Source organism: Galeopterus variegatus, unplaced genomic scaffold, assembly GCF_000696425.1.
Source record: "Galeopterus variegatus unplaced genomic scaffold, G_variegatus-3.0.2 Scaffold379, whole genome shotgun sequence".
Classification (NCBI taxonomy): domain Eukaryota; kingdom Metazoa; phylum Chordata; class Mammalia; order Dermoptera; family Cynocephalidae; genus Galeopterus; species Galeopterus variegatus.
In genome coordinates, this window is record NW_007726490.1 from 476,093 (window position 1) to 497,827 (window position 21,735).

At 33.4% G+C, this 21,735-nt stretch overlaps 1 protein-coding gene across 1 annotated transcript in view; it reads right to left on the minus strand.

Annotated features, from left to right (window-relative positions):
* LOC103586804 (attractin-like protein 1) overlaps positions 1-21,735 on the minus strand; it is a 461,271-nt gene that overhangs the window by 245,916 nt on the left and 193,620 nt on the right. The window contains exon 3 of the mRNA XM_008568136.1: positions 14,321-14,428. Within this exon, the coding sequence (XP_008566358.1) occupies positions 14,321-14,428 (108 nt within the window). The remainder of the gene's footprint in view (positions 1-14,320; positions 14,429-21,735) is intronic.

Consider the following 21,735-nt stretch of genomic DNA (forward strand, 5'->3'; position numbering starts at 1 on the left):
CCCTGGTGTGAGAGGCAGGAGTGGTCAGTCACTGCACATCGTCCTCCAGGATAATCATCTGCGTTTCCAACAACTTTGCTTTCTGGTGCATATCTTGATCAGTTTGCAGCATAGTCAGCAGCAGCAAGGCTCAGTTCAGCAGAAAAGAGGCCATCAGGCACCACATGCTCAAGGATAGCCACATTTCCTCCTTCCAAGGGCTTTTGGCTCCTATACCTGCTCAGAATCCTGTCACAGACTATGCCAATTGTAGAGCCATGGCTGGGTCTCATGCTCACAGACCCCTCAAGCCCATTCACAGACTGGGTCACAAACCCTTCACACGCAGGTCTATGAGCTAGGTAACTGGCAAAAAGGTTCTTAGAGCTGTAGGTTTGAAAGCATTGCCATCCAGGGTGGACACCCGAGGCACTCAATGCCAGCCAAGTGGTGGTGCCGTGCATGTGCACTAACTCCACCCACACACAGCTTGCTTACAAAGAATGTGCCGCACCACCCCCAACCGGACCTAAGGCGAAGGGGCCTGATTAAACTATTCTATTTTCCCAACACCATTATAGTGTATATTAATTTAAACAATTCAAGATAAGAGAACCATAAAGTTTCAATAGCTAAATGAAAAATTCAATTTGTAAAGTTTTAATTTTAAAAGTATACAATAAATATAAACATATATCTTAATCTTTGAATGCAATGAATTCTGAATGAAAGATGCTGGCAGTATTCAGTATTTTACTTACAAGGACAGTTAAACTAGGGCATTTATAAAGCCATTTATTAAAAATGTAAACAAGTGACTTCTCAAGCTTAAACTTCTGATTATATTAATTTAGAACCATGCAGATTATAATTTAAGTAATACATTATATTTATACCATGTTAACAGATTACACATTGTACATTATATTTATATACAAATAAATTTTATTTATATCATGTTAAGACCAAAGAGCACCTTTACTTAATTTTTATTTTATGCTCTGATCAATCTTGAAACTCATGATATTTCTCATCAAATTCCAAATCTTGTATTTCTAAAAATATTTTTTGTGAACATTGTCTGCAAAATGGTCTTGGTGAAGAAAGTTCTTTTATAATTTTAAAAGAAAGATAAAGAAAACTCAAAAATGCAACTGGGCATCCAGATCCTCCCTAACTTCAAGAATCAAAGACGTGTCTTTGAAAATCTCCTATTTACCATAAATAATTTTCTTAAAATAAGAAAATCTTTATCCTCTAAAGCATTCATTATGATGAATTTGGGAAGACATAACTGATAGGTTTTGAATATAACCAGCACCATTTTAGGCAAGTCCGAGCACAAAATGGCTGCTAGCCCCCCCCCCCCCACCCCTTGTCCTTATGAGAAGCCTCGTGACTTCTGTGAAATAGAAACCCTTCTGGTTTCCACATAGGCGCAATTTTCCACGCCGGATTGCATCAGCCAGGTGGAGCTTCCCGCACTAGCGTAATGCTCCACCTCGATTGCAGCAGCCAGGCCTGGCACCCTATAGCCTATATATGCTCTCCCACCCGAATGCCTGATGCTGCTCTCCACTTTGAGGGCAGCCCAGCAGATTCTTTTCCTTTAATAAAGCTTGATTGGTACCTGGCGTTTCAGCTCACTTTCTTTCAGTAACCTTAACATAGTTTCCTTCTCTCTACTACCAACTGAAAACTATCTTCCTCTTCTGAGGCAAATGGCTGCTGCCTACAGGTGACTATGGGCAAGCAGGGCTTGGGTCCTCTAGAAGTTCTGGATGAGGGAACTTGTGCCTAACATTGCCCTCTTTAGACTGGCCAGATGTGTGAAAACCAGCATGAAGCCCCAGGATAAGGGTTTTACAAGGCTTAGTCTGGAGAGAGCTGTAACCACTAAGAGAAAAATCAATATAGTTCCTAGAAGAGTGGGCCTGGACTCTTTGGCCCCCAAGAGGCTTAGAAAAAGCAGAAGTGGTGGTCTGAGTCCTCCCAGTACTTGAGATCTGGGGAGTACCAAAAAGTCAGTAAGGAACTGGTGGCTTGAGTATTTCTATACCGCTAGCCCATTAACAAGTAGAGAGGACCTCTCTCCCTGCCCCAGTTGCTTGTCACCCATTGAGAAGCTGTCAAAACCTAAGTCTTAAAGTGGTGACAATGAAAATAACAAGCCAACACTAGGAGGAGGAACAGCAATCCAAACAAAGAAAACCTGTGCCCAGTAAAATAGAGTTGATATAGAAGACAAACTATAGTTAGTTTAAGTAGGGCCCTCCCACTTCAAAATAACCAAATGCTTAAGAAAGTATACTTTTTCATGCATTGCTGAGATTGCAGGCAGTAAGGGAATGCTTCAAGGCAACCAGATAAAACTGGAGAGGGGAGCAATGAACAGCAAGCAAACATGAAAGAGGAGTTGCCCTGAGGATAAAAGCTAATATACACAACCCACAAGGTTAGACAACTGGGCTTGAGATTCCTGCACTATTTAAGGAACTATGGAAGAAGTGGTTAAGGAATAATGGCAGGCCCTTGGTTTCTGGCAGAAGCAATGGAGGAAAGCATTCTTTAATTAGGTCACTAGAAAACCACAAAGACCAAATAGGAGCTCACAAAGATCACCAACACACAAGGAAATAAGCAACAGTGAATGAGAGCCAACAGAAACAAACAATAGATTTAGATTTCCAAAGGATTTTGGATATTGGAATGATCAAGTATAAAATAAAATAATTCTGTTTGGAATGAAATATGAACTAACAAAAATTAGCAAGCAAAAAGAGACTTCCAAAACTACTGAGCAGATTTTTAAAAAGAAGCAAATAGAATTTTTAAAAATGAAAACAGTATGTTAAAAGTAATCGAATGGATAGGGTAGAAAGCAAGTAGAAAGCAGATTACATACAACTGAATAAAGAATTAGGGAATTAGAACAAGGTTCTGAAGAAATAAGCCATAAGAAACACAGAGAAGAACATGGAAAACACAACAAAGAGGTTTTGAAGATACATTTACAACGTTCAACATGCATCTAATCAGAGTCTTGGAACGAAAATTTTAAAAATGAAGAAAATTCAAAGGATAATGACTCAGAATTTTTAGAAGTAAACAAAGACTTGAATTCTCAAACACAGAAAGCACAAGATATGACAACCAGATCAAATACAAATAAATGTATGCTCAGGCAAATCATGGTAAAACTGCAGAGCAGCAAAGGTAAAGAGATTTTGAAAACCACTGGAGAGAAAAGCTAAATTAGCTACAAAGGAATGACAATTATACTGATAGAAGACTTCTCATTTGCAACAATAGAAGCCATAAAAATTTTCAGAAAAACAAAGTGTTTGAGTATGGCCCTCCACTCCAAAATAACTAGAACCTTGATAAAGTGTATTTTAAATACATTTCTTAGATTGTGAGCAATAAGGGGATGCCCCAAGGCATTGATCTGAAATTGGAGAGGGGAACAGTTATTATGAAAAGACATGTGCTAAAGGAATCTCTTAAAGATAAGTAAGAAGATGGAAACATTTCAGAAGGAAGTTCTGAATGCAAAGAGGAACTGTAAGCAAAGAAAATAGTAAATATATAAATAAATGTAAACACATATGGACCATGTAAAACAGCAACAATAATAGCATTGTTTAATGCAAGGGGTGACAAAACTGATAGACTTACATAACAGTTTACCAGAACAGGAAAAACAAACAAACAAACAAACAAAAACTATAACATGTAAACGGGAAACAAGATTTAAATTGTTCTTATATTGTTTAGGATGAGGGAGAGATGTTCATTAATTTTAGACTTAAGCTATGTCTGTTAAAATGTTAAGAGTAATTACTAAAGGAAAAGAAGTAAGAGTATATAACATGCAAATCAATTGAGGAAAAAGGGAAAATTGATTTTTAAAAAAGAGAAGAGGGAAAAACAATAGAAAATTCAGGATAAATAAAAGGCAGGGTCTGAAAAATATTAACAAAAAACACAAATAATCTGATTCATATAAAAAATAGAGAACATATAAAAATTTAAAAGCAATATCCAGAAGGGAAAATATTTATAGCAGATAACTTATAAACATTTAATATGTTTTATTTATGAGTAAGAAAACAAGGAATGTTGCAAGAGATGAAGAAAGATATTGAATAAGCTATTCTATAATTTGCAAGTTTTTGGTAATTAATATAAAATTCCTTGAGTAATCAGATTACTATTAATAAATGCTATTAAGAGAAAGGAGGATGGGGAATAATGGGGAACAAAATGAACATCTAGGAGAAATACAAGTGGTTAGACAATATAAAAATATTCAATTTCACTAACAAGAAGAAATCAGACTAAAATATGGTAACATTTCACACATCAAATTAACACAGTTGTTTTAAAAATGCTACCAACCATTTTTGACAAAGATCCAGGAAAACAGGAATTTTTATACTTTGTTAAAAATAATATGAATAGGACTATTTGTAGAAAGCAAATAAGCAATATATCTCAAGATCAATAAAAGTTCAAAATTTTAAAAATTGTTTAATTTTTAAAAAATTTTTAATGATTATACATATTCATGGGGCAAAGAGCTGACTGTCAGCACCTGTGCCCAACATGTAACAATCAGATAAATACTATCAGCATGCTCACCAACAGGGGGAATAATTGCAAAATGTCCATAATTTTTGATCTAGCAGTTTTTCTTTTCTAAATTAGAATCAAGAGATATATACAAAAATTAATTGTACTCTTATTTATAATAGTGTAAAATGAAAATCAAGCTAATTGAAAATAAATTAGGCAAATAAATCATAATATATTACAAAATAATTAAAATGGCATTTTTGAACCAATCTTAGAAGGGAAAAATGTTCTTATTATAATACTACATGAGAAAAACAGAATGCAAAATCACGTATACAATATCCTTTCAATTTTTTTATGTATATGCAAAATGAAAATGTTATTAGAAGGAAATAATAAAAATTCTGGCAGTGGACATTTATGGATGATGGAATTACAAAATATTTTAATTTTTATTATTTCTGCATTAATCTTTTCTATAATGAGGATGTATTATTTACATGATCAGAATATTAATGGTAAATGGTAATAAAATAATTTAAAATATCAAATATCATAAGGCAGCTATAATATTGAAAAATAAGAAACCCGAGGAAAAATAAAGCTGCTTAGGCCAATCACTGGAACTACTGTCCATGAAGATGGCAGGGCAGGAATGAAGAGCCAGAGGGGCCACTAGCTGTGCCCAACGGAGGATTGGGCTTGTTCTACTCTGGGAATCAAGCCAGCAATGCTCTTAACATGAGACCTACTTCACTGTGTCTGGCTTAGACCTGAACAATGTGTTTGTCACCTTGGGAGAGAGGTTTCTTACATAATATATTGGGCTAAACTGTCCCAATAAACAGAGAACTGATTTCAGTGCAGTGTCAAATTTAGTACTGTTAGGACTACCAAATAGAAAGTAGAATCCAAATGAGATTATTTTTTCTTGTCTAGAGGGGATTGAATTCATGTACGCTTCTCATGTGTCCAAAGTCTATTTGAACAGAGAAAGTATGCCAAAGCTTTAAATTCCTTTATATATTGGGGAAATTGAGACATTACAAATATGTAAATTAAAAACTCTGGTATAAAAGTGGTTAAAAATATATACATAGAATATTAATGAAATTATTAGTTTGGTCAAAATTAATCAGCTGTACAGACTGTCTTCAAAATTACTAATTAGCCTACTTGACGCTAATGACCAAATAAACCCATCTTAAACTATGTTTCTAAAGCAAGTTACAGAGCTCTGATACTTTACTAACATTAAAAAAAACTACAAAAGTTCTTTTTATGAGAAGCTTCTAATATAAAAATAACAAAAAGCTTGTGTGTTGAGTTTATTGCAGTTCAGTAAATCACCCTGACTTCTTTATAGCGTTTTAGGTTACAGTTGAGAACTGCTGGAATTCTTGGATATACTAAGACAGCCTGTAACTTTCCAATTAAAAGTTCCTCCTTAAGATCCACAACTGTCTGTGACTGTGTGAACACCTGCAATCAAAGAACACTACATGGACTTTAAGTTACTCTGTGCTCATAAATAACTTTACAAGAAAAAATATTCTATAGATACGTTAGGGCCTAAGATATATTCTCAATTTGAACTAAAATCAGCATGTATAAAAAGTGGTTTGGGAGAGAAACCTGTGAGCCAATCTGAGATTCAAACTCTGGTTTTTGCTCGACTGGTGGCTGAATTTGTGACCTTGAACAAAGGTCTTAAACGCTCACAATCTCAGTTTTCTCAATAGTAAGCAGAAAAAACAAAATCTGTTTTGCTTATTTTATAAGACTGACCTAAGGCTCAATGAGGTTGAGATAGTGTACGTAAATGAATTTTGAAAAACAGTGTCTTAACCTTAATTTAAACATTTCAATTGTTCCTAGGGACCCATGGGTCCTAGGAAGATCAAGTTCAAGCTCCTACCTTGGTATACAGATTCTAATTTCCACTGTCTAGAAACCTCTCTAGTGCATGCTTGATGAACACCTAAGTGCTAATCTTTAGAATATACCCCAAAGGTCACCTATATTTTCAAAAATTGGGAAGTGAATAAATTAATTATAATGAGTTAACAAGACATCCAGAATATGTACAATATGCATAAAAGTTCTTGTCTCCTAATGTAGAAATGATTAGAAACACTCATTTTAACTAACTGGTAAAATTTCAAACACCCCATATATGCAGAGTCAATACAAGGACTTGTATAAGAAACTAAAAATTGGGGTTAAAAAGAACATAAATTTTGTACTTTCATTTTATTGTTTCTTTTATTTTTTCATGTTAAAAGAAACATTGCATACAATTACAGAAAGGAAAGTACAGATATACAAAAAGAATAATGCATATGTACCACCTACCTAGATACAATTATTATTAAGAATTTAGTAGACCAGATCCTTTTCTAGGTTTTATCAATAATTAGATCACAATGTATATACCATTTTGTAACTTTATTGTTAGTTATTAAAGTGGCATCTAGTTTTTCAGTGTTATAGTTCAGCTGGGTAAGACTAATTAGCTAAAAAAATAAAAAATAAAAATAGAAACAAAGAATAATATCCCAGCAAAAATAGTCAATGATATTTAAGGACTTACACAAGTTTATAAAGCTGCCACCTCCCTCCCTCCTCCTTCCTTCCCACATCCCTTTACTTCCCCCTAAAAAAACAGGAATGGGAAATGTACATTTTCCACATCACTGTCATTTCAACTTAAATGGCTAGGAATTAACTTGTTTGTGACCACATAGTATGCTATACTTTTAGTATGAGACCAGATCTAACAAGCTCAGACAATCTAAGTCGCTTCAGTGGCACTAGGTGCTTTTGCCTCAGTTTCTCTTGGTTTCTATCGGTAACTTAAGAAAAACACATTTTATTATTTGAGAGGATATATTTAGGCAGAATGGAACTATTACGCATTGCAATGACCCGCAGATAAATACAACAGCCTCAGAAGTTCTAGAGCTATTACAGACCCATGAAAGAGAGAAAATGATTTCCTGTTTTTCTTTCTGAACCTTACAAACAAAAAGTCACTGTTAAGACTTTTAAAATGAGAACATTATGCTCATAATAACCTTGAAAATACAGTCCAGAATCTAGCCACTTCTCATCTCTTCCATTGCCACCGCCTTGGTCTTGTCCCCGGCATCCATCTCCTGCCTGGATTTTGCAGTAGCCTCCTAAGGTGGCTTTCTGCTGCCTCCCTTGCTCCTAGGAGCAGAAACTGTACCCTCACAGTTACCAGATTAGTTGACCAAATGCCATAGCCTGCATTTCTTAGTCTGAGGGCTTTCTCTGTCCTCCTAGGGAGTATTCCTCATCTAGTGCCTGCAGGGAGTTGGGGTATACATACTCACCTCCCTCTCGCCTCTCATCAGATAAGTCACGTAGATGGACATATGTTTCACCTGGCTCCCGGAATTTCTCCAATGTGACTAAGCTCTAGTTCTCCACAGTGGTACTGGCTGCCTCCCACTTCCTTTCTCTTGCTCTACTTCCCTACCAGCATATTCTTAAATCCAAAATGAACAACTGTCCTAGCCTAGTGTCTGCTTCTCAGGGAACTACATGAAGATATTCCCTTCAAACGATTCTCAATCCAGAAGACAGAGTGATCCTTTCAGATGCAAAGTCAGATTACATCGGTCCTCTCTCAGAACATGACTGGCTCTTCTCTTGGCTCAGAATTGATTTTCTTTCTTTCTTTCTTTCTTTCTTTGTTTTCTCTTTTTTCTTTTGGCAGCTGGCCTGGCCGGTATGGGATCTGAACCCTTGATTTTGGTGTTCCAACACCACACCCTAACCAATTGAGCTAACTGGCCAGCCCCAGAATCAAATGTCAACATCGACAGGGCCCTGCTTCATCTGCCTCCACCTGCCCTCCCCCATGGCCTTGCTGTTCCACCTTAGGGCTCTGCAGTTACTATTCTCTTAGCCTGGAACATGTTTCCCTGGGAATCTGCTGCCTATTTAACTCCTTCACCTCTTTCAACACTTGGTCAAAATCTCACCCTCTCGGTGAAGTCACCCTATCTGCCACTCTATTTAGTATGGTGCACTCTCCCCCACCCCCAGAACCTACTCCCAATTCCCTCATCCTGCTTTATTCTGGCTTTTCTTTTGCCATTGCACTTACCACCTGCTAACATACTAAATAACTTACTTTCTCCTGTTAGAATATAAGCTCCTTGAGGACAATGTTCTTTGTTATGTTCCCTGATGTTTCTCAAGTGTTCAGATAAAGCTTGACATATAGAAAGCATTTCATAAGAATCTGTTGAACAGCTACTGCAAATTATCATGTTATTGCTTGGTGGAAGAAAATGACAAATATATACTATGATCACACTACTATAAAAATAATCCTCTTTTCAAGATAAGTTTAAAATCAACTAGTAAGTTGTGTTTGTAGATAAAGTCACATCCTAAATGCATTTATTAAATTTTAATAATATATTAATTTGTTACTATAAAAAATATAATAATTTAATATAGATCATTTAGAGAGTGATTATTTATAGCATAAATTTTTTTATTCACTCACAAAGGATTTTACAACTCAAAGGTCCTGTAAATATTCAATGCCCCTCAAACATCAAAAAATGTAATTAACTACAAAAAATTTTTAGAAACACTTCTACTTCGTTGAATAGGATATTTCAGTGTGCACTAGTACACAATTACCTACAGAGGTATTAAAGGCAATTTATTTCATATTGCACCTTATGTTTTCCCCCTGACTAAACAGATGTGAAACTCAAGAGTGGCAAATTAGACTCAAATTTAATTTAAAATAAATTCACCTCTTAACTTACCACATTATGAATATTCAATAAATGTTTACATACAGTAGTAACCAGCTAACCTATAGCTTTGTGTTGAATTTAAATACTGAATTTTAAGAAAAACTTAGCACAAGAACTTTAAAATTACTTTAATTTTTATATTTAAATAAAACACAATATAATTTCAGAATAGGGGTAGGCTCCAGAATTTGCTATGTAAGCAAATCAATAAACCACATCATTCTAAGTTATGTATATAAACAAGAGAAATTTGGGACAGGTTTCAGTGTTTCATAATAATAGAAAATAAATCTCACATATATATATGTGTATGTATGTATTTATATGTATATATAAATATATATCAGATAGATAACTTCCCATTAGTAGTAATTATTACAAAATACTTAACAAACGGGAAATAAAGTAGAATTTTAAATATACTACTTCTATATCTATTATTTTCTAAAGGATGTCAATGTAAAAATTAGCAGTTAGCTGCTAAGATTTACTTGGAAGTTTAATTTTAACAGGAAAAAGTAAACAACCAATTTAGGCTCTAAAAATATCTACTAAGCAACAATGTTTTCAACTGGAATTATTTTCAAAAAATTCAAAGTTGTTGTTCAATTTGAGATAATTTGACATATGTGGCCATAGAGTTTAAATATCAGAAATCATAATTATTTGCTAAGATAAAGAAAATCTGATATCGAGTTTAGTATTTAAGCATGGAGCACAAAGATATTCCATTAACAAAACTACCACCTTAATAATGTAAATGTTAAAACACTACATATGTCCTCAAATTGATGTACAGATTCAACACAATCCTTGTCCAAATATTAGCAGGATTCCTTGCAGAAATCGACAAATTATCCTAAAACTTATACAAAAATTCATGGGATCCAGAAGAGCCAAAACAATCTTTAAAAAGAACAAAGTTGGACAATTCAATTTTCCAATTCCAAAACTTACTACAAAGCTATAGTAATCAAGACAGTGTGGTACTGTCATAAGAATAGACATACAGATCAATAGAATAGTATTGAGAGTCCAGAAATAAATCCTCACATTTATGGTCAATTGATTTTCAACAAGGTACCTAGACAATTCAATGAAGAAAGAAAGCCTTTTCGACAAGTGGTGAAAAGTTACCATATAATCCAGAAATTCCACTCTTAGGTATATACCCCAAAAGAAAAATAAATATATGCCCACACAAAAATTTTTACACAAATGTTCATAAGAGTATTATTCAGAATATCCAAAAAGTAGAAACAACCCAAATGTCCATCAACTGATGAATGCATGAACAAAAATCTATATCTGTACAATGAAATACTATTTGGAAAGATGAAAGAATGAGGCATTGATAAATGCTACAACATGGATAAACTTCGAAAACATTATGCTAAGTGAAAAAAGCTAGTCACAAAAGACCACATAGTATATGATTCCATTTGTATAAAGTGTCCAAAATAAGAAAATCTTTAAAGACAGAAAGTAGGTTAGTGTTTGCCTAGGGCCAGGGGATAAGGGAGGTGAGGACTGAAGGAAATTGGAGGTGTGACGGCTAAAGGGTATGAGGTTTCTTTCGGGGATGATGAAATGTTCTAAAACTGATTTTGGTGATGATTACACAACTCATGTATATGCTAAAAAACATTAAATTGCATACCTTAAATGAGTGAAGTATATTGTATATAAATTATTTTTCAATAAAGCTGTTTCCAAAACACCTATAATACAATACGCTAATAACTAGAACTTTATTCCCAGATAAAAAGGGCTTTCCTAAATAAGAATTTGCATGTAATTATTTTTTTCCTTTGACATCTCGAATTTATGTTTCTGAAAAGAAGTGGTGCAAAAAAATAGAAGCATGCCAATTATTTAGAGAACTGAGTAATAATAAAAGTAAGAAAAATAACAAGAATCCCAGTGTTAACAAAATGCTTTATGGTATACAAAGTACTTGCACAAATGATCCTACAGCCAACAAAATAGCAAACCAGAACTGGTTACTTGTCTTCTTCCCTGACTTTAAACATGGAGATGACATACAAGAGATAGGAAGACAGACAAATCTCCGACACATACTCAATAATTCACACAAAATCTTCAAGAATACTTGGAAAGATAAAAAGTGGCTAGAACTCTTATAGGAGGAAATGGTAGCCTGCATTAGGAGAGGGCCGGAGTCCACATTGTCCTAAATGAATTGATACCTACCTCATCTGCTCTGGGGCAGGAAAGCAGCAGAACCAGTCCAGTGCCAGCCCAAAGCGGCAGACTAATGACGGAGTAACTCTAGAGCTCAGCTCACTGAGGAATCTCGTAGCCATACATACATACAGCTGGCTGGACAACCCTTAAGCATTCACTTCTCCCACCTCAGCTGCTGCTCCAGCAAATACATCTATTTATATGCATATGTTCCATTACTTGGGGAGAAATCTGAGTACATATATTTATTTAGAAACATGGGAGAAAAAATTAAGAATGCTGAGAAACAAGGGAAAATTCTGAAGGATTCCAAGAAGGAAATGTACATCATTTACAAAGGACAAAGAATCAAACTGACATCAGATTTGAGACAACAGAGTAATATCTTTAATGTTTTGAAGAAAAGGGCTTTGAACCTAGAATTTTATATCCAATTAAACTGTTATTTACGTGTGAGGAAATAATAAATATATTGGTAGGCATTCAAGCTCTTAAGAATGCCACATAAAATTTTTCTTTGAAAAAAGCTCTTGGAGGATTTACTGTAGTGAATAATGAAAGAAATACATGAATAAGAAACTAGAAATAAAAAATAAAGGAGAGTAAAGAAAGTTCATTGTTATTTAAGTATGCCATAATAAAGAAGTACATCCATAACATCTGGATCAAAAATTCTAGTTATTATCAGCATGTGGTTGGAGAAACAGAAAGAGTTAATAGCATGCCAAAGTATTAATTTTGCTTGAGATGGACAGTGGAGAAATATGTATTCATAAGCTTTAGTCATTGCTAGGGAATAATATCCATTTCTACGAATCTTGATAGTAAGAGGCAACTATCAGAAACATAAAAATAGAATATGCAATGCTCCTTTTAGTAGATGAAAATTAATTTATCCAACACAATCTGGGGAAGAGAACGAAAAAGAAGTAAGGCTAGTAATAACAAACACACACACATGCAACACACACCCACAATGGGACAGCTGAAATAAGTCTTAGTAGAACAGTAATTATTGTCAATGTAAACACCGATCAAAAGACAGACTCAAGAGTGAATGGTAATATAAGAAGCCAACCATACCCACAACCACTTTATTATGGCATAGGTGTAAAACAGAAAGATACTGAGATGCTGGAAATAAAGTAATAAATAATTAAAGGACTACCAGGTGAATGTGAACTAAAAGAGAGAAAGAATAGACATTTTAAAATTCTGCAAAATAAAATTTAGGGTTAAAAAATCACAATGATAATGAAGGAAATAAAATTTGGAAAAAAATAGGAGACGATATAACGATTATGAACACATGTGCATTTACATTCTTGAACATTATTAAGGAGCAATTGACAAACATGTCGCTTACATTTGTTCCTCAAGTTTGTGAGTTTTCTCACTCTTTGATTATTCATTTTCCCCTTTGGCCTTTGTATGCATAACTTTTTTTTTTTCTCTTGTTACTTGATTTTTTATCAGTATTTGAAAATGTTTTAAGCAGATGAGAAGAAAAAGAATTTGGACTCAAATAATACAGGTTTTCTATTTGTTAAAGGTTTTTCACTGATGTTATTTAAAATGCGGGGCCAGAATGAAATGAGAGCACTTGCTGTATCTTTCATATAATCATTTTCTCTCTTTTCTAATTTCTCCTCAGGTAACGGAAGATATACACATGAATTTCCTAGTGTTCTATCTTCCATGGCAACCTGTGATCTAGAGAAGCAAAAATTCAATACACAAAAACTAAAAACAATCATAGGGAAACATACAGTCAAATATTTTATTCCTTCTAAAAAGTGGCCCTTTGATTACGTAGAGTTGAGATTTAGTTTTATTTTCTCAGAATAACTAAAAATGCTATAGACAGAATCAACTATTTTTGTACCTAGGCTTTTGGAGGAGTCTATTTTTATATTCCTTACTTGAAGAAAATCAAAATCTGAAAATAACAAGAAATTAGTCAAATAAGGCATTTTATAAAAAGGGAAAAATATTTAAATTCTACAGTTTCTTAATCTTCCTACTTTAACATCTTGCTATATGCAAAATGTAAATAAAAATAAAGTATACAATTAAATTAGTATGCCTCAAAATGCTTTGATTGGTCATTAATCAGAATCTGTGTATTTTTCCTTTTGGGGGGTTATTATTTTCAGAAACCATTTCATGCATTATTTCAGGATCCTAATACAACATTTTGTTGCACATAATCATTTCTGTTTCACCATACTCTCTTTCTGCATTTGCAGTAAAAAATGTAATAATACAGCCATTAACCACAGATAAAAATATTCACTGTATTTTATACTTCTCAACATTCAAAAATGAAACTCTATAATTAAAATGCAACTCATCTCTACTCACCTTTTACAATAAACTTTGTTAATAAAGATAGATGGGAATTGTTAACTAGGGTGCACTAGGTACTCCAAGGACTAAATATAGGCCCTTTGTTTCTTCCATCATACCTGTATCTTAAATTCTTTCAGCTCCTATCTGTCAGGGAAAGGCTGCCAGGTGAGTAGTCTGTCACTCTTGCCTAGGCTAATAGATTCTCTAGTGGCTTTTGTTACAGCTCATGTCATACTATTAAAACTATGTGCCTTGAAAATGGCATAACATATGTAGCTAAATCTTGTCAACTCTACATAATCAGACTCTGTTCGGCTTCACAAGCAGATGCAGATTAGAGAAGCAATATAAATATGCAAATCACAGTGGTCCCCTTTCAGCACCACTGTTCCTACCTCTAATGGCCCTCGCAGAAAGTCTGTTTGTTCAGCTCCTACTTCCAGAGCTACATCAACAGAAGCAAAGGGACGGCTGGCCATCTGCTGTCGTTCTCGAAGCAGTTGCTGGAGGGGTTAAAAATGACTTGTTTTAAAATAGATTTAAAAGCACATTAAATTTAACAATATCTGGTTTCACTCTTGAACAAATGACACTGAAAATTCAGGAACCATTTCATACACATATCCATATCTAGAGCACTAAAGATGAAAATCACTTTCTCCCCATAGCCTGGGTTGTATTTCCATAGAATCTTTAAATGTATGGAGACTACAAATACCTTTTCCCTTGACCTCCACCCACAGCCCTTAATAAAATGTACTCAAAATCACTGTGAAAACTTCAGGTGAGAGGTGCTACTTAAGTAAAAAGTGCTATTATGATGATGGCTACGCCAAATTTTCCCTCTCAAATTAACTCATGCTTTTGTCTTAGCTGAAAAAAAAAAACAACAAAAAGAAAACCAGTCTAAATATTTAAGCAAAGATAATGAAAAGCTATCAAAATGCATTCATTAATAGAGATTAAAGGAACATATACCTGCCAAGACTAAGTTTCGTAAGTCATCAGGATCCCCTGTCAATTGCTATGGATCCAGCAGGAATTGTTATTGGCACTGTTTATAACTTTATTCAAAACCTCTGTTCATTATTTTAAATGAGGAATGATGAGCAAATTGCAGAAATTTTGTGCCAGGACTTCTAAAGCACCCGCATTTATTTGCTTCTTTCTCTTTGCTCCTTCTCTTGGCTTTGCCCAAGCTTAAACCAATAAACTAGAAAGTCCCAACCAACTACCAAGCTAATTTATATTTCTGCTTCTCTTTGTAATTATAATATTCATTAAGTCATGATAAGAAAAAATTGATGACCAGCACTAGATATTGCAATCTTGCCCCTCTCATTTTATACAGCTCATAAAATTATTATTAAATATTAAAAGAGCATGAGCAATGCAATTAAATACTCTCTCAAATGAGAACAAAATCATATCATTGAAGAAAGGGAAAATCCTTGAACACAATGAATGGCTTCATTATTTATAGAGATTTTTAAAGATTCACTGGCATTAACTTAAAACGTTAACTACTGGTCTTTGAATGTAAATGTATGTAGCACTGTGATACATCATTCATGAAACTCCATTGTTGATGATTAAGGAACACAAGTCAACACTGGATGGCAGTTGATTATTTAACATTTCTGTTTAACACCTGTGACACAGCAGTGACAGTGTTCACGACATGAGGATCTAAAATATAACTCAAGGCTTTGCTCTTTTATTATTAAAAAGAGAACATCTACATGACAATATAAGATAGAAATAATGCAGCTCAATGAGTAATAAATAGTCTAAGTTCTTAAGTTATATATTTTTTAGAAGTAATAAATGCATACTAAAAATATATATTTAAAGTAAAAAGTAAATGTAATCTATATTACTGAACAATTCACTTTAATATAAAATCAAAATTGTATTAGTAAAAGTACAGCTGCTAGCAAAAGAATCTGGCGTGTGTCTCTCTCAGCAGAAGTGGCTAACTGATCCGAACAGTGTGTCTGTACAAAAGGCAACATAAAGTTATTTCAAATGCCAAGGGAGACACCATGCTCTTTATCTCTGGGAAGTACATACACACACACCAACTTGTCCCTCCCCTTAACACGCAGATATACAATCTACCTTTCCTATAGTGATGTGCAAACAGCCTTGAGAAAATTATAAATTCTAGTTTGTGTTCGAACATAATTTTCAAAGATTTGTGTTAACAATCTCCTCCATTTGTATTAGTTCTCCTCAGCTTATAAATAGTATCTCACATGATTAAGTGATCTTTAACAAAATAAAAAGCTTCTGTTTCCTTACCTTGCATTTTCCCTAGACCTAAAATTAAAACGTCTACAAAATGCAATTAATAAATACTCATTATCACAAATTGTGGTATAAATTGATTAAATATTCCAAGATAGTGATATCTTTAACAAAGAATAGAGTCCCCTAGAATATAATGTATTATTATGACCCCCAAAAGTCATAATAAAGAAAAATCAATGACAGATATTTTTGTTCAATTTAAAAAATTTATTTGTAGAATGTAAAAGTATTTTTAAAGATTCCAGTTCGTCTTCCAAGCTTTGAGTTTCTACCACTTTGTGAGCATTGAATGCCTACTAATATAGTACTTTTTGCAAAGAAGAAAAACATCGCTCTTGCCAAGGACCTTAACACTGTAGTTCTTAAAACAAGACACAGCAAAATAAAAATGATTAGGGCACAAGATAGTGCATCGTAAAGGGTACAAACAGGAAATTATACAAATGAACTTATTCCAGGCTACTTAGTGAAGGACTAGTTAGAGGACTCTTGCTGACATAGCTGAGTTTCTTACTTTGCAAAATTAATGCAAGTGTTCTTATTGCAAAACTTAGAAAGAGTAAATCATTTTCTCCTGATAAACTCTTTGGTGTGATGGCCCTAAAATAATAAAATGGAATAAATTGTGATTATCTATACTACTAATTTCTGCCTCTCAACCATATTCTTAACAATTGTCTTCCTTCTTGCCAATTAACACCTGGATGTACTACTTGAATTTTCCCTTCTCTACGTCAGAACAAAGGAGATATAAACAACATGCCTGCAACTTAAATTTTGTCAAAATTTATTATAAATACTGACATGCAACGCAGTTAGGTTCTGAAGTCTAGAAGGACCTGTGTTTGAATACCAGTTTCCCCACTTGTTAGCTATTTGAGTTTAACCAAATTATTTAGACCCCTCTAAAACTTGATTTTTCTCATCTTTAAAGTGGGTAATACCTACTCCTACACCTATACCTCGAAAGACCTGTTTTGAACCCCAGCTTCTCCACTTACTAGCAATTGGACCATAATCAAATCACTTAGACCTTTCAAACACTCACTCTTCCTTTCTATAACACGGGAATAACAATATTATCTTTAAGTCATAAGGTTGGGATCAGAGAGATGATGCACTCAAATTGCTTAGACAGAGGCTGGTATTGTGAGCCCTCAATAACCGTTAATTGGAACAAGTATTATGTTAAATTTCAAGCATTATTTTTGTCTTTGAACATGGCACACTAATGACCACAGGCCCATTTTCTTCAGCACTAGTGACACATTTTGCTCTACGAGTTTCCTTTTAACAAATGTTGCAAATTTATGAGACAGTTGGAAAATGTCATCATTGTGGTAAAATGGATTTAGATTTGGAACTGCTTTTTGCCACTTGTGACTAAGAACGATAAAAACTCAATCTGAAAATTAGGAGAAAATAGATAGTACTCTCTTAAGAAATTTTGAAAATTAATTTATTTTCTGGTTGCTTTTTATATAAAATAAAGTTTAACAATTTGTACATCCATAAGAAGCCTTAACAGATGCATTTGTTTTATAACTAATCTGCTATTGCCAATTATTCAGCAGAAACATAAAGCCAAGAGAACAAATTGACCATAATACTATAGATTATAATCATGCTGCCATAAACATTGTTGTGAAGAAAATTTAAAAATTAAAGAAGCGTTCTTAGTATAATATTTGTTGCCCATAATAACTGTTCTCCTACTCAAAATCTCTTACAAAACAAAAAATGGAATTAAAAATAATATGAAAATCTATGCTTAAATTTGACAACCAGGTTTAGTCATTGATTCTATCAAATGTATATATCAATACAGATAATTCTTCCACTTAATACTACTACTTCAAATATCGTATCATTCCTTAAAGTTCACCTTTTCAGCTACTGAAAGGCATACAACTCTCTACTAGATTTTAGGGTAATAATCCTTAAAAAGCACACGTACATGCAAAACAAAACAGTGACTAACTCTGCCCCCAGTTGTCTTCATATCTCCTACCTCATGCCTGTTATGTTTAGGCTCCCCGTGCATCTACTCCTCCACCTCCAAATATCTTTCTACCCCACTCCAAGTCTGAAATAATCACCTCTCCTATGAATTATTTATCTTAGTATGGCATTACTTCATATCCCCACGCTTTTCTGGAATCTTCTTTAAGGCCAAATCTATTTTCGGTTGTTTTTCATTTCCCAGAGCACTTAGTTGGTAGTCAGTAGAATTTGATGAATGAACAATTAATGCATGAATAAAGTATTATAAAAATCTGTTTCATCTGTGGTTAAAGGCAAGTTACTCTAAAACTGATTTTCATTTTGAGTAAACTTTTAAAACTATGATATGTCCTTTGGTATTCTAGAATTTATGTCTTACTCTCCAAAGTAGGTAGACATTTATTTTCTTTTAAATGGGGCAATTTTGTGGACCTGTATTTCAAATCAACATCAGGTTTCATATTGTTCCCCATCTAGCTTATCGTAATACTGCCAAGATTATGGGAAAAAATTTCCATAAAGTTATCATAAATGCATTAATATTTCTAATAGCAAGTCTATTTCAAAGATTTTGGAAAGGTATAAAAGGAGCAATCAAAATAATTTTGTCATTACTCTTGAGCTTTTTTACTAAAATGAACACAGCATCTGAATTACAGGTTAAGTAACAATTCATGAAATAGGGTATTTCTGTTAGCACAAACACATTTAACATAGAGTAATACGAGTAAACAATTAATTTTGTTCTTTTGGTGTTAGGATGGTGTGTAAAAGTAAAGAGAAATGTTATTAACTTTTAGTATTATTGAATTAGGAAAGCGTTATATTCTATCATTTTGTATAACTAAATTTGCAAGGCATGAGGTTCAAACTCTTGTTCAGAATATCAGGAATCTTTTGCTTCCGGTCTTCCAGTCTGAAGTTGGTTTTCCTGGATATTGATGCTAGTACATTAAAAGAGTGGCTTGAAAGAACATCTTTACTCAGGCTACTTTAACTATTTTTTTCCCAGCCCCTATAATATTTGACCTACTGGTGATATGCTACTATTGAAATAGTGTTGTTTACTTACAAACAAAAGATTTCTAGTAGCTGTCTTACAGGTATTCACTGAGTTTACTGAAAATACTCATTTCCAACGATTTTTGAAACTTCTTCGTGACTTGTTATTTTTGCAATATTTGCATTAACTTGCAAAATAAACTTCAATTACTGCTTAGAAGGGCTTTGATCATTCAGAAGATTCCACTAAACCTTAAGATTACTCGATTTTTCTTATTTGAAAGCAAAACATTATCTTCATTTGTCAAATGGCCATAGCAGATTTTCCAGGTAGGTTGTTTAAGTTGCTGTTCAATCACTAATGTGCCCAAAACAAAACCTACATTTTATTATCATTAAGCTTGGTACTAGACAGAGAAAGGACAAAGGAAAAGTACAAAATGTTTCCAGATCTTCCATTAAAATATAAATTACAATATTTCCTCTAAAATGCTAATATCTTATATCAGTTTATATACATATATATAAAACATGTATTTCAATGTGTGTATGAAAGTATAAGCATGAATATAAATATAAATTATATATAAAGGTAAATAGTTATCACTGAAACTCAAGTTAAAACCAAAACTCATAGATAGAAGGCCAAAATAAGGATGAAATAATGTCAGTAAATGAGGGTCTTTGTTGTCATTTGGATAACACTGATCACGTAATGATATGACCAAAACACAGTTTGCATTTATTTTTAATCATTTGACTTACTGTTGTCTTCAGAAGCTAACTGACCTTATCCAGAACCAAAATGTAACTATACTATTTCCTTAAATTCTTTCAACAAATGAATCAGTCAACATATATTAATGCTTAAAAACAAAACAAATAGTGTAAATTCTAAAAGCAAGCAAGACTATTTTAGAATTCCTGATATAACCCTATTTGCTAGATAAGAACTTGAAAATTATGTTAGAGGCAGAATGGGTTCAAAGCTCAAACATCTAATTCTAAAACTTCTTTTTCTTTCTTTCTTCTAGCTCAGTGGTTCTCAAACTTTGGTTTTTATGCAAACCTTGGTGTATGTGCAATACCACCTATAATCTATACTGAATGATCTTGTCTTTTAAAAGTATCAGCCTTACATACTTGATTCATATAAATACCATATAAAATTAGTCTCATGGAATTCTGGAAATTGTCAATATTAACAAGAGCAGGGTGGCACAAAGTACGTGGTCAGAGAGCACAACCATCGTTTCCATGTAATAAGGTCTTTATATGCTTTCTACTGACAGGTGTTAAAGAAAATATACCTCACTTTTATAAGTATGGGCATTTTAAGTTTGGCCTTTGTTTAGGTTAATTTAGGAAATGTCAAAGAAAATAAAGTATGACAAATCTTCTTTATCTTTACGTATTCATGATTATTCATGCTTACTTAAACATCATGGGAGCCAAAACTGTACTGCTTACATGGACGATTCTTCCCACTTGCAGTTTAAAGCCAAGAAAATAGAAGGAGCAGCTGACGACTGTCCACTGATATATCAATCACTGCAAGTCTTCATGAAAAATGTTTAACTTAAAAGTCAAACTTGAAAAATTTGAATTTCTCTCAATACAAAAACTGTAACTTGAAGCATCCCACAAGGTTGCTTATCAAATCAGTTAAGTTTCATACCATTGGATAGATCTTGGTGAAACCATTTTGTTTGGAAAGATCGAGCTGGTTTGTGGTATGTAGCAAACAAAAAAAAGTAAAACAATATCCCTGTCAAATTAACACATCCAGTCCAGAAACTGCTAATATTTGTTAACATTTATTTTAATGTTTTGAAGTAAATTAGAAAAGAATTGGAAGCTTCATCATTTCTCTTTAGTTTAAATGAAACACTGACATGTCCCAGCACAGTCAATTCTTGGTTTTTCTCACCCGTGTTTCTACTGACTCATTAACAAAGAATTCCAACTCGTAAACTTTTTCTCAAAAGAAAATCATTTGTATCTTCATAATAATGAAGAATTAATATTTCATGGAAAACTTTGACTATGCAGATGATATACCTGTGTATACTTGTTTTTATCTTATAGTTGGCAACGTATCTTATTTTGTTTGCTAATGATAAAAGAAGGTCTGTATGTCATGTGGCATATCTCTTCATGCATTAGCAATAAGAAAATAATTCTCAATAAAGTCTTACTGCCTTGTTAAGAAATTTCATTAAAGACTGGTAGCAGATGATGAGGTTCTTTACTTAGCATTCCAAAGGATGATCTTGAAGAGTTTAGACTAAAGTTCTAGGCAGAATTTTCTTATTTATTTATTTAAATAAAATTCTATGCTTAGAACCATCTGATAGAGAGGTTGTTCATATCCGGATTTACCTGGTAAATAAATTTGGCTGTAATCATTCATTAATTGAACAAAGTTTTATTGAGCTCCTACTGTGTGTATTTTTTTCAAAACAGGTGTATGAGGTGGCTCTTTTGATTC